We start from the raw sequence: 14,641 nt of genomic DNA, 5'->3' as shown, positions 1-14,641 counted from the left end.
TTGTTCATTTCCATGAACGTATTTACTTTGCACTGAAGCAACATGAGGATGAGCAATGAAATAACTCTAAAACTTTTTCATACAAAGAAAGATCAACTAGCATCACACAGGAGAAAAGCACACAACATCAGGATAATCCAAAAATAAGGAAAAACACAGATACTGAACAACTTTCAGCTGGAAATACTTCATTGTGCAAGATCAAATTGCTTGCAAAGTCACTGCCCCAGCACAAGACAGAAGTAGATTCCCTCTGAAATACCGAGGAATGTTTCAACCAAATGTTTCTTTCAAAATCTAGATTGCCCAGACCTCATGCAAAGATGTGGAAGATCTAGCTGCAAATCCATCATTCGTTAGACACTTGATTATTGACATAGCTCACACAAGAGAGTGTAAAATCAACACCCAGGTAAGGAACCCTGACAAGAACGTTCCCAACATCAACGCGATACGAAGCTGCCATCACCTTGTGAGAATCAGTCAGAATCCTCGGCTCCGGGAACCCCAGCAGTGTTTGTATAAATTCTAGGTCCTGGAGATTAACACATGAAGCAACCTGTGGTCTTTCAGGCTAGGCACACATATAGGCATTCTGTCCCAAGAGATGGGGTTTCACCATGCTGAACTTCTAGGAGAAATTCTGCTTCTGGCAAGACTTAGGGATCATCCAGTGAAACCTTAACATCATCTGCTGCAATTGTGCAGCTTTATCTACAGCCACTGACAACCCAAGCAACACCTATTATGTTATCAAGGCAACATGGAAGAATTTTACTATAATTTTCACTAGGATAAAGCTGTAACTTTAGAAAGTACTAGTAATTTCATACAAGCATTCATTAAAAAATCTGGACATATCAACTTTAGCCACAGCTATTTCCTTGTGTAACTATAAAGAGAAAGTGGTTTCTCAGACACCCATGTGTGGCAAAAAGCACACACTACTTCATGATCCCCACGCACTGCTCTGAGTGACACCAAGAGGCAAACAAACTGAAAACACATTTCCAGAAGAGCAGTCACGAAGCTGCGGGTTGCTACTGCCTCAGTGCAATACTCCTTACACCTACTTTACTAAAAAGCAGAATCCAGGTCAGCCACGGCACTAGAAACTCAAGCTCTGCCTGCTGAGTCAAAGCATGTTGACCATGTTGTGGATTGGTAAGACGTGGTGCTTTTTTGTTTTGTTTTTCTCTGCTGCCCGAACTCTTCTCCCCATCACTTCTCCCCATTCACTCTTTTATCTGGTACGCATTAAGAGCAAAAATTCAGGCTGTCGGGGAGACCCACGGCTATCCAGTGAGGCAAGGTGCACAGCAATGGATCCGGTGAGCTGCAGAGCATCATTGGAAGAAGCAAATGCACTGAAGAGCAGTGCGAAAGAGTTATTTTCACTTCATCTGCCACAGATGAAATGAAAGAGCCATCATGTTTAGGCCTCATTTCCTTAGGCATCTGTCTGTGCATCATAACACTGTCTTCACACGAGTAAACAGCCGTGAATCACTTCTGCTTCTCAAATTGCACGTGCAAGCTGTAACCCAAGCCACATTCCACTTGAGCGTTAGGGTGCTTTCTGTTTTCCAAGACGTTTTTCCTACCGTTCTGTTGTTTCAGGTGATGATTTACTATACTGACAAAAAGGGCAAGATAGCCTTTCCCCTACATCTTTCTCCCAAAATTTTAACAATTTGCAGTGTTTGTTCAAAGCTATAAAAAGCCAATTTCTCCCCTTACGAGATTTTATCTTTCTTAATAAATTAAAGTTTGAATTGAAAAAAAAGAAAGAAATTAAAAGTGAAAGAAGTAATATTTACAGTATTTAAATATAAGCCAGATGGGGAAGTATACATCTCCAAATTAAACATTTACTGAGTTGGCAGCAATGGAATTTTCTTCTCACTCACCCAGACCTTAGGCACTCTAATTTCTACTTCAACATCTATCTGTCATTTGCTCTCTGCCTGGTACACCTAGGTGGCAATTCCAAACTGTCCCCGTACTCCAGGTGACAGGCCTAAACTGACGCCAGCCCTCACTGGCTTCCCATGAAGAGGGCACCCTAATTTCACCCCCTTGGCAGCTGATTCTCTCCAAGTTGCGCACCAGCCGGCTGGGCCTCACTGGGTAGCACTCAACAAAGACAGAGTGGCTGGAATCAAAGAACCAGATGGTTCTGTAAACATTAAATACGATGATAAACAACAAAATGAAAAAAACACATTTTATGAGGGATAAAAATTAATTTTTGTCCTCATCAAACCCTTTGAAAACAGCACATTTTACCTAATAAATCTGAAGGAATTCACCCCAGGGCCCTGCCAAGCCCCCGAGTGTGAGTCATTACTGCTTCAGTGCTCCTAACTGGGACGCAGCAAGAGCGTGGTCCTGCTGCTCCCACCCGCTCCCAGAGGAAGGTGAAGCTCTGCAGGTCTCCTGCCTGGCCCAGCGTCACTGCCCACGGCAGCTGGCACAAGGGGCACATGAAAATGCCTCCCTGGCCCTCTCTGCTAGCTCTTGCCTGCGTACATGGAGTGGGAGCAGCGCTCCCAGGTAAGCTGCTGACAAATCTAGGGGGTCAGGGGGCACAGCAAGGCAGGGAGCAGTTTCCTCATGCTCCGGAGCGTTTTGCTGGCCATGATTTGGCCTACAGGCCTTTGCAGATTAACAGATGGTATCTTAGTGTAAACCTGACAACAAAATGGGAGGGAATTCCAAGGCCAGGGAGCGAACTCTTGCCAACTCCTACGCCCGCTTTGAGCTGGAAGGGACCACAGCCGAGCTACACGAAGCAGAGGGCACAATCTGATGTGGTGGTTCTTGCCAACAGCAAACCCCAACATGCCACGTCTGAAAGCACCAGTGTGTCATGATGCACTTCTACGGCATGCGAGGTTTATCACCACAGAGCTCTGAATGCAGGACCTCCCATGCTTGGCCTGATGAATGCCAGGGCCAAAACCAAGCGAGTTTCACTGCTGATGAGATAAGGAGATGACTTCAGACCATAGGTTCTAGAGTTTTCCCCTGAACTAATGCTCTGCAGTAAGCAGCTGCTTGCCGGATCTCATTTTCGAAAGAACGCTGCAGTCTACAAAAAAGAAATGAAAACCTTGCTATCCCAAATTAAGTGTGAAGATAAAACACTACAGTAGGTAGCACCTTAAGTATGGTATGTAGTGCACTGACCTAGACAAGTAGAACTGATACAGCACATCCTACTGGAACACATGTGTTTCATCCTCAATCACAAACGGAATAGAGATAGTCAAAGCAGAGCTTATCAAGAGTCAACCCAAAATGAAGCTTTTGCTGTCCTAATTCAGCAGAATTTTTGGTATGGTTCCACAGAGTGAACATTCTCCATTTTCTTTGAACAAATTGTATTACACTTGTTTCTCATCAGATTACATAAATTAGCTGAGAGGGAATGGATTCAATTACAGTCCAGATTCCAGACCTCTTAAGAACTAACTTACTGCCTAACACATTCCTTTCATTTAATAAACTGGAACCAAATGAGGATTATATCATATAAATAATGCTCCCTTGATAGGCCAATGCAATAAAATGGCAAAAATACTCTGAGGAACCACGTAGCTCAAATACAGTAACCTCTGAAACTACCCACTGGATTTAAAGTATGAACATCACATAAACTTAACAGTTAAGTATTTCTGTTTCATATTGAGAACAAGAATTAGATTCGGAGGGTACTTAAGCCTGAGTGTAGTATCTACTGACAGCTAATGAAAAAATGCACTGCAGCAAAGGATCGATTTCCATAGTTTAAAAATATTTTTGACAGTTTTGCATGAGATACTAACCCTCCCACAAAATCAAAAATTTGCACTTCGGTCTCCCAAATGACTAAAAGTAAATACGACCCAGGACTTCATAAAGTTCTGAGTGAGGCCATTTCCCAAAGAGACTAATTCCTTAAAAAAGAAGACAACATACAGAACAATCCAAATTGATATGACAGATTCTAAAAACAGCCGTTCTTGACCAAAGCTCGCAGCTGCTCTTTAAGCTTCAGATATAGACTACGCCCCCGCAATACTAACAATATTAAGACTTAAGACTTTTTTTTTTTTACCTGCCTAAACACAGAAGAATACAAAAAGAAGAATGTGATGAAAGGACTCAGATTTCAAGTTAGCCAAGATATTAAAAGATGAAGTCATGCAATTCTAAATACAGTCAAAATATTGCTACTCGCATGCAGCATTTTTTCTGCATTTTGAAGAAGACAGGCAGAAAACAAAGACAGAAGAAGGTTGTCAAAATGAAACATCATCATAAAACGTAGAATCAATTGCATGAAAATTCAGTTTAGATAACTGAAGAATGGCTAAGGACAGCTTTGAGTACAGCCAATGAAATCACAATTTATCTAGTAGTGAAGTTTTATTTAATCCAACATACAAAGAGAGAACCAGTAATGAAAGTTAAAATACAGATTCAAACGTAGAAAATTTTAAACTATGCAGTGAAAAGGTTTTCAGGGGACACTAAGCTCTCTGCCAATGGGAATCTTTAAATCACGACTGGAAGCCATTCTACAAAATTTACTCACGTCCACCCATGTGCTAGATTCAGGGTTTACTAAATTTTTATGGTGTGTGTTATGCAGGGGATCATGTTAGATAGTCCTTGTCATTCTTCCTCTTGGACTTAAAATCTAAAAAATTAGACACTAAGAAGAAACTATCAGTGGTGCACTATACTGAAGGAATAGTGCAGGAAAAATCAGTCACATAATAAAATGAAAAGCCATTTAATTTAAAAAAAAATGCTTAAAAGCATTATTAAGAATGTGTAGAAATGGCAGAACTGCCTGAGAAGAGATTTTTACCATTTTGCTTTAGATAATAAATGCGCATTTAGACGCGGTTTGCTGTCGTAATTTGGAAAACAAGCCACGTTTCGTACTTAAATTTGAGAGAAATCCACACTGGAATACACTCTAACTCATTACTGTTTATTTCTACCAACAATCTTTTCTTTTAAAACCTAGGTGCAAATTGATTTTTTTTTTAATACCAGATACAAACTACATTCTTGTGATAGAAAATACCCTGTGCCATAAAGCTGAAGTTCAACAATTCAGTTCAGTTTTGTATTTAAGGGTTTTTGGGGTCAAGTCACAATTATCATCTACCTTTTCTTCTGCCCATTGCATCTCTTCTTCCTGTGCTACATGGTCATCAGCATAACCACACGGATATCTGGCCTTGCCTACTACCTTCTCCAAAGAAAAGCACAAGAATGAAGACAACATGCCAAGGCCCTCCGCCTGCCCATGTCAACTTTCCTCCAGAAAAAGACTTGAATGTTTTTTTGTAACAGACATATTCCATATTACCAGGACACTCATGCTGGTGTCAGAGCAGTGGCCCTTTGGCCACGTTCCCTGACGCAAGCCCTGCCGCCTCAGCCGTAATTGAACACATTAAACTGGCCATGAAGAGCTTGCAGCTCATCCTAGCCTTGACACAGGGCATAGAAAAAGCGATTGAACCAGGCACTGTGGCATTTTTTCCAGTACAAAAAGGATTTTGCACAGCTACAGGATACAGTGGTGATATTTTGCACGGCATATGACATTGATGACTTAAGAGCCTTAGGAGTCACCAATAGAATCCAAATATATAGCAAAGCAACCACAGTATTATGCTCATTACTGTTCTTAATTCAATCATAAATGAAACCCAACCGTTCATCCTTATGATTTAAAAGTGTAAAATAGGGAATTTTGCTTCCCATCACTGTAATGCTGCAAGACTCCAGTGTGCTGCTTTGCCTCATTACTGACACCTGCTGTGCCATGAACAAAAGCACAAAATTTCAAGAGCGAGCTTGCCCTCTCCTACACTCTATGCTGCTTTTTCTCTCTGTAACCCACACCAAATTTGACTGACCCATATTTGCAGGGATTTGCATTGCTTCCAGAGGGATTGTTTAGGTTACAGAAAACCATTCTCACTGCAGATGAAGAAAATGGATCAACTCCTTTATTCTTCACACCTTTTTACCAGAAGGTAGAAATTGTGTGTGACACTGCAGCTAGTTTTTCCACTCTTCTTAACTTTGATCAGGTAGGAACAAGAGATTTTCATAATAATTCCCCTTCTCTGTGAAGTTTTTACCGTTTCTTCCCCAGTCACCAGCAGGATCTGGGGCAGTGCTAAACGCTGTCCCAGGCCCCCATGAGTCTGGAAGCTCTGCTGTGCTTTGTCTCTCCAACTTGGCCTTCACAAGCAAAAGTGCTCAAACATCCCTCCTGCCTCAGTCTTCTGGCACACAAGCACAGGATCCATTTTCAGGAATATAGTGTTCTTCAGTGAAAAGCACACTGATGGCCTTTGTCATTTACTATCAGTAAAACACCATCTTTTGCCACTAGAAGACTTTTGCCCTTCACACATTTCTGAAGCAAAGTCTACTGCTGGGGATGACTCAATCCAACTGATAGGGTCCTTTCCTTAGAGCCGTTCTTCATAATTGATCCATGATAATTACCTTCCAGTGAAAAAAATGTTTTACAAGCCACCTTTCCAGTCAAAAACATTTCAAGCTCCTGCTCTTTGTATATACATATTGTCTAAATGCAAATAAATGAAAAAAAAAGGTGTAGGTGAATACCTCAGATCAGTGCTCCGTGGGAAAAGCCTTTTCTTCCCACTGAAGTAGGCTTCAAAATCATCCGTTGTCAGTCTGTGCGCGTAGTCTATGTATGCGGACACCTCCTGGCGACGAGAATTCCGGTCACGAATGAAGATTATGGACTGGAAAATACAAAAGTAAAAGACAAGCAAGGGATGGAAACATATGTGTATGCATCAATTTCTATATTAAAACATATTTAGATTACATCAGCATTTCCAGCTCCACCCAGGATAGGGTTTTATTTGAAATTGAGACGTTTAAATTATGATGTCCAGGTTTTAATACATGCTAGACAAGATTCAAGTGCCTCAACAAAATGCCATCAGAGAGATACCTCTTGGAAGGCCCCTATGTATCCTGCACACCTCCAGCCACTCGTTCAGGAGCATATGGATTCTCCATGGGTCCTATCTGCCGGGCCTATGCAGATAATACTAATGCAGTCAAATGCCATTAGACACGGATTAATCCAAGCCAACTGAGCCAAGAACATTTTTGTCTGACCAGTCCCCAGTGCTACAGGCCATGCACTAGCTATGGACCAAAGCAGACGGTGTGAGAATGTTTTTCATTTGGTGGTTCATCTCTACACTAAAAGCAAAGCTTATTCAGTTAATATTCACAACAGATTTTTAGGTTTTTTCAGATAGATGAGTGGCTGGAAATTGGCCAAGCACCCCTCTATTTTCCCTCCCTCCCAAGACAATCCATGTGCCATTTTAATTCCTGACTGTTAACAAGTACTAGGAAAAAGTCTGATCATTTCAAGACAAGCAAACAAAAACCAACAAAACATGTACATGGAAATACAGCTGACTTAAGCAGGCTGGGTACAAGTAGGAGAACGGCAAGAACAACAGAATTACTAGTCAATTTCCCCTTGAGGGCTCTGTAAATTTACCAGTTTAGTTTTTGAATTACACGTTATCAGTGCTGAATTCAAGGTGGCAATAAGGCACGTGGAGAACAGCTACACACCTAGGTAGCAGTTCTGGCTACCTTTTCTGCCACACTTGCAAGGACAGAATAAACGGGCTCTAATGTCGCTGTTGAGATGCAAGTCATGGAGAAAATCAGTGAGGGGATTGTTTTTTACCCTACCTCTTGGTGGGACCTGTGTTGCTCTCTTGCTTTCTACTCTTTCTCTGTTTCTTTACCCTTGACATGCTTTGCTATTCAAACAAAAGAATAGGTTGGAAGAAGGCAGTTCTTCTTGACATGCTTCTCCAATGCAAAAAAGCACAGAACTGGTAGGATGAATGTAGACTTAGGAAGGTTCTTGTACCCTGGAGTCCACACGCAAAAAACTTCACATACAGATTATTAGGCAGGCGAGATAAAATATATATATATATTTTCCTATCTGTGTGCATGCTTGGTTTTCCTCAGCTGAAATCAGGTGCTATTCCTTTTGTAAATATGGGGAAAATTAAAACAATACAAGATGGAACTCTTTCAAAAGATATTTTTTACTTTGACAGCAGCAGATTTCTAGAGTGTAATGGTTTATCTGGCAAGCTGCAGTTGTACTCAGACATGTTTCCTTTTCCAAATTTGCGTTTAATTCCATCAAAACATGTGTTACTCATTTTGCAATTCTGTACCCTCAGCATTGTTGCTGCGAAGAGCCAGAAGACTTTTGCAGTACTTCCCACCATCTTGAAATGCTGGTCGTCCTTATGTCCAGAACACCTTCTTTTAAACAATTTATGAGTCTGGGAGGCCAGGTAAGGGCAGCTACAACACAACAGAAAGAAAATGAATCTTGCTGGCATACAGCAAGAACGCTGTACATCACAGCCACACTTAGATACCAGTCGAGGTATGTGTTATACACCCGAATAAGAGATTCATCATCCCTCAGACTAGTTGGTTTTAAACAAATACCTTGATTTGCTGAGTATGAGCCCATCATTTTTTAAAAAAAGCTGGCAAATCTTACATTATTATTTACAATATTAGATGCAAAGGGTATCTTTCAAGTCTCTTCCGCTTATGAAATTAATCTCCAGATTAAGTAGCGCTCACATATAATCAGCCGTAAATCAACACTAAATTAAAGGCAGGCGTAGAATACATTATCAAAATTGCTTTATGAACTGCAAGAAACCAACCAGACTATCTAAATAAAAATGTTCTATGTTAAAGGTACACTTTTGAGGCCTCCTTCTCAAAACTAAAGCCCTTTGATCCTCCTCACCTGTCAACATAGTTTCTTTTCATTCTTCATCCCATGATTCATTTCTAAACACCTATAAGCATTCATTCCTTAACCCATAAATCCACTCAAACCTTCGTAAGATGCTCTGAACTTTTTAATTTTGTCAAATCTTTCTGCCTCAGAGACTTGGATAAATTCTTCTCATAAAAAGAAATGAAAACAACATCAAACCCCCAGAGCCGTTTCCCAAAGGGTTCTTCATTACCACTTCTCCTTTGCCTCTAACTCAACAGACTATTAAGCAAGGACTTTGTGCTTTACATCTGTAAGTTTTGAAGGACCTCTCACATGTGGAAAATCTTAAATTTAAAATGGTGTTTAAAAGGCACATTTACCTATAGCTTAGGGGCCTAAAATCTGAACTTATTTACAACTGGGGTAAATTGACTTATGATTACTACAACTGGGAGGAAATCAGCCACATCAAGTTCATCTTCCTAGCTGGCTGATGGGAAATGAGAGGCACATACAAGTCACCTTTGGAGCTTGACGAAGGGTTGAGGAGTTCTTGTACCTTCTACAGATGGAACATCTGACTCCAGTGCCAAAACCAATGATTATGTGCCCATCCATTCGGCCAAAAATCTGGCCCTTATGGACCCGCACATTCCTACCCAAAACAGTTGCTGATATCACTGCTTTTGAGAGCGCCACATGTAATTCATCTCTCTCGGTGGACAGAGATGAAATCCACATTTGCCCGTCAAAAAATGCCTATGTGGACACTCTGCTTAGCTATATGCATAGGCACAAAAAGTGATTGATTCAGAAAGCCTTGGCTGTATTAAAGGACCGTGACTCACTCCAATGAACGAGGAATGCCCATTTCCTTCTTCTAACATTTAGGTATATCTTGAAAGTGCCTCCACCGCACTTGGAGCCAGCTCAGACACTCTGCACACCTCAGGGCTGCAGGCGGCTCCGGGAACACTCCACATGGATCCTACCAGGGAAGGGGGACGACTCGCATCCCGCCCTTCCAGCTTCTAGAAGCTTCCAAGAATAAAAGCTTTGACTCCTCGCAGGTGGCACTGAGGGAGGTTTAAAGCCCTGTGGAAGAGGCATGACAAATTTATAGCAAATGCCTTGGTGGAGAGGCTGAGGAGGCCAATAGAGCTTAACATCTGAAAAGCACCGTTTGGGACAGAAGACAATCCCAGCCATTTCTATTTATCCTTCTCATTTCAATCTTCAGTAATGTGCTTTTACAGCAGATCAATATTGGGAGGTGCCAATGCTTTGATTATCACAAAACTTTTTGCATCTTTTGCTTCCTATAGACAGAAGCAGAAAAATCTCTGAGGAGCCCCAGATGTCCTATGTACAACATGGGGCGCGTGCATACGCCCCATACACACTTCTTCAGGAGTGCGTATACGTGGAAGGGCCAATGCAACCGGTTGTGTTTGAAATAAAAATAAATAAAATAAATTAAAAAAAAAAAAGGAAAAACCACTGTGAATAATCGATTCATCCCGAATCCCAGCACTTGGAGTTTTCAGCTACACGATATACTTTTCCAGTTCTGCTGCCATCCATGTTTGCCTTTCAGTGTGCACTTCTACCAGGGGATTCCAGTAAGTGCATTTCTTCCATCCAGAGAACATGAAAATTAATTCAAAACTTGCATTAATTTCCACAGACTTGAAATTAGCTGACACTCAGAAACACGGGAAATAGGAAAGTTAGATAGGGATAAACATGGCAAGAAAATCAGCTTTTGAGTGCTTCAGGAACGTGACGTGCTGAGCGTACTGCGCTGTTGCCTTTTCAATTCACTGCCTGTATTGACTTCAAGTTCTAGATGTTCTGCTACCTTGGATAATCCTGAGGGAATTTTTCTGTACCGAACCTAAACAACAAATCAGTGGGGAGCTGCACACCCCGGTACGCTCTGCTTCCTGTAAATCCATACGCTGACAAATATGGTATAGATTGGGCTGCCCTTCCTGCTGGTGGCACCCACCCTATAAATCACCCGGCCCCACTGCAGCCTCCTGCACACACGTGTAATTTGAATGGCACCCGAGCGGCTGTTTCATCCAGCGCACTCAAACCAGCGAAACAAAAGTGTGTGATCTTTATGTCGTGATCCAGATTCATGAAAGAAAAAGAGGTATTTGAAAAGCTGTTCAGGCAGGAAAAATACAAAAATACAAACACAGCTTTCCTTTGCCATCATTTCAGTAAACACTGCAGACTTGATTCTCACATGTATTAATGCCATTATATACTGTTCAGGGAGTATAAAAGGATTTTAAAAGAGGCACAAATTACACATACCTCCTGCTTACAGTTTGCTTATACTTCACTAGCCTTAGGGTGAGCAAGAGTCAGACTAGACTGATTTTTGTACTGGGTTTCCTGGAGGCACCCAACTGCATGCTCTTCCAACCAGGCTTCAAAAGCTACTAAAATCATCCAGTTAAAATACTGTCTCACAGAGCCACAAAGGTTTTGCACCCTAAACTTAATGGAACCAAAATATTCCGTGCAGAATTTCCACACGGAGTCTGGGCACCATCCAAGCTGGGTCTGCTCCCATTGGGGAACTTTCAAGTTGTAAGGACAAGCCTTCAAAGCCCCAGACATTCCCATGTGCATTATTTCATGCATTTAAACATGTTCCTCAAACTAGGTTTGCTTCCCAGCAAGCCTTCAGCACAGACATGAAAACGCCAGCGCTCGCCCAGGACTTTGGGTGTATTTTCATAGGCGCTATGAGCCAGTCTTAAAGCTAAGCAAAGGCAGAAGACCCGCTCCCACTGACACCTGTGAGCACTGATCCAGCTCGCGGGGGTTGGAATGGGTTTGAGCAGCTCATCTGAACCACAACACATAGTGGAACACAGCAGGCAGACCACAAACAGCATCAGCACTAAAGCTGGAAAAATGAACGCGTTTTTCCCTCTGTTGTTAATACTACAACTAAGAGCAACAAATGAGCCCCTAGGACCTGGGCCTTTCTTCTGTGATGCAAAGGTTATAGAGAGAGTTATTGTTGCTTATAGCAACAATTAATATCGGTGGGCAGAGAAGAAAGCAGCAGGTATTCAGGAGGAGCTTGATCTGAAGCTGTGTAGCAGTTATCTAAAGAAAGCTCTTAGCTCTTCCTAAGTCCTTGCCTTCCCTATATCTTTACGTGAGCATTGCCACTCCGAAAGCAAAACCTTTTAGTACAGGTTCCTCCTTAAGCACTTATTCATCACCAACTGTGAGCACATCCAAATATTAATTTCAACAGCATTTTAACAGCATCCAAGGACTTTGCAGGGCTGGGACCTACAAGACAGCAAATAAACCCAAGCACGCCACGATTCTCAGGAGCTCTTGCTATGGACGCAGCACAAGTTAAGCATAGCTGAGGAGACAGACTACGTAAGAAAATGAAGGGGCCAGCTCTGCTGTCTGGTGAAACAGTCTTGTAACACAAGCACTTTAAAAGCACTTCAGATTGAGGGCAGATGACGGCAAAGAAAAGGTGGGCAATATTTAGGAGACAGTTACTAACTCCCCGAGGAAACTCTTTTCATAGGTGGGGACCCGAGGGTCCAAGCATAAGTAGGCTGAAGGAGACAGGTTTAAAATACATTATGAGTTAAAATACATTTTTAATGAGCAGCCATTTATTTTTCTTGCATAGTGTTTGGCCTTATTTGCCACCTGCAGATCACATTACATCTAATAGAAATACCAGCGGGCAACAGTAGTCAGAGCAAGGCCCTTACCCCTGGATCTTTAAAACAGATGCTATTACCATTTCTGCTTTGCAAGTAAGAATAAATTGCTGACCTGTTCTTTTGGCTAGAGGAGAGTGAAAATAGCATTTAAAATAGACTTACAGCTAGGGATTTTACCTTTTGCACAATTTGATTTGGGGGGAAGAGAAACGGGAAACTGGAGAAGAAATGTGTTTTCTTTTTAGCAGATATGGAAGCACCACTAAAATGAACCAAGAGCGGGCCAGGCACACCTTCTCACAGTTTGGTCTGCAAATACCAACCTCTCCCTTATCCTAACTTTGAAGTGTTTCTACAACTTGCAGTACATTGGAAATCACCTCAGTTTCCATTTCCTACGCTCGAAAATGCCAACCGGCTTTCTGCAAAGCAGGCATCTTTTACGCACTCCTCTACAAAAGAAGGAAAAACACCGCATTACAGAGATCCCTGCAGCCTTTAGCCTCCTTTCTTCTAATCTATCCAAAACAAGCAGGATGTGGTCTGAAGGCAAGTGCAAACCAAGACAGAAAAAGAAAAACTCTACCTTAACAAGCACAAATGCACAGATATAATATATATGTGTGCGAATATACAAAAAGCACGACCTCAGCAGGGACGCGACGCGGATGTGCCCTCCACCGTCTGTCAATTGCTGAAACTCTTCCGCGTTCCGCCACGATCCAGTTCACACCCGTGTCGCACGAACAACCCCGGGGACAGACCCTGCAGCTGCTAAGGCTGTTAGTCGAGGCCGTGGCTCCCAGGCCTGGGACACGCAGGCACAAGGGCATCAAACGCGGTGCCGGAGGGAAGCTTGTGTCAAGGCCAAGAGGCGCACACTAACCTCCACAAACTTTTCTGAACCTGAGCATCGGCGTTTGTGGGAAAGAATGGCTGGCCAAGAGGCAGATGTTCCAGCTTTCAACTCTTCAGAGAAAGAAATAAGAAAAAAGGCTGGTTACCCTTCAGAAGAAGAACTGTTTGCTGTGTCTGGGAAACATGTGCTGCGCAGTGCCTTACTGCTAAGCGTTCAACGGCTGCTCCGACTGGAAGAAGCTCTGTGGACTGTGAATTTGCTTATCTATGTAAACAGGGTGTTGCCTCAGTTTGAAAACAATATTCTGGCTGAGAACAGACTGCTCCGAGTGCAAGTTTCGATTAATTCTGCTAGCATTAAAATGGAGCTTATTAAAAGCAGCTTATTAAAAGCAGAAATGCACGCAGAGCTTAAAATTCGCTAAGGCGGACATGGCAAGTCAGCTTTAGCAATGAGAGCGGATCTGCACCTTCTGGAGTGACTGACGACCAAGGCAAACTCCTCCAGAACAGCCACATTCGCAGCCTGGAAGAGTTATTCCAGGTAGTTCTCTGAGCAGGCAGGATTGAATTAAGTATATCAAATAGAATAAAGCGGATCGTCCTATGAGCGAACTATAAAGGCAGATAGTTTTGTGCAGAAACTGCAGTCAAGGATGGTGGAAAGGAAAAGGTCTCAGCTCCAGAGTCACCAGAGGGAAAGGTCACTGATCCCCATCATCTCCCACCTTTTCTTTAAGACTGATGGGAAGGGGCATCTGTATTCCTGTGCCTAAACAAAACCCAGGCCAAACTTCATCAGATGGGACAGCAGGAGCGACTGCAAAGCAGCTTAACAGAAGGTCAGTCCAAGGGTTGGAAAGGCAACCAGCATTTTGCTACTTGCTCCTGGTCCTATGGGAAGCGAACGTGCAGGAAGAAATGTGAAAATTCAAGTCGCTTCCCTAGTTTACTCACCAAAATATACATTTCTGTTTCGCTTGCTAAAACATATAAGAGCTGCATAATTATTATACAGGCAAACTATGGGATAAATTAGCAAAAGATTTCAGCCTGGAAAGTATGTGAAAAGAAATGCAGTGCTTTTTCCAAGAATCTCAACTTTCAAAAGTCCATAAATATTGCTTAAGGGTTTGGGGGTTTTTTCTTCTTCTTTTTTTTCAGCTCACTCTCCTGTACCTGCGCCATCAGAAGGGCATCAAAGTAT

At 42.2% G+C, this 14,641-nt stretch overlaps 1 protein-coding gene across 1 annotated transcript in view; it reads right to left on the bottom strand.

The window, feature by feature from the left end:
• The window catches only part of CFAP299 (cilia and flagella associated protein 299), a 169,241-nt gene that overhangs the window by 19,200 nt on the left and 135,400 nt on the right, over nt 1–14,641 (bottom strand). The window contains exon 4 of the mRNA XM_088531504.1: nt 6,652–6,794. Coding sequence (XP_088387630.1) covers nt 6,652–6,794 — 143 coding nt within the window. The remainder of the gene's footprint in view (nt 1–6,651; nt 6,795–14,641) is intronic.

Source organism: Tinamus guttatus, unplaced genomic scaffold (genome assembly GCF_059628265.1).
Source record: "Tinamus guttatus ecotype Peru unplaced genomic scaffold, ASM5962826v1 Tinamus_guttatus_pri_ptg000423l, whole genome shotgun sequence".
NCBI classification, from domain to species: Eukaryota; Metazoa; Chordata; class Aves; order Tinamiformes; family Tinamidae; genus Tinamus; species Tinamus guttatus.
The sequence above is the reverse complement of the archived record's forward strand: the minus strand, read 5'-3'. Positions and strand labels throughout refer to the sequence as shown.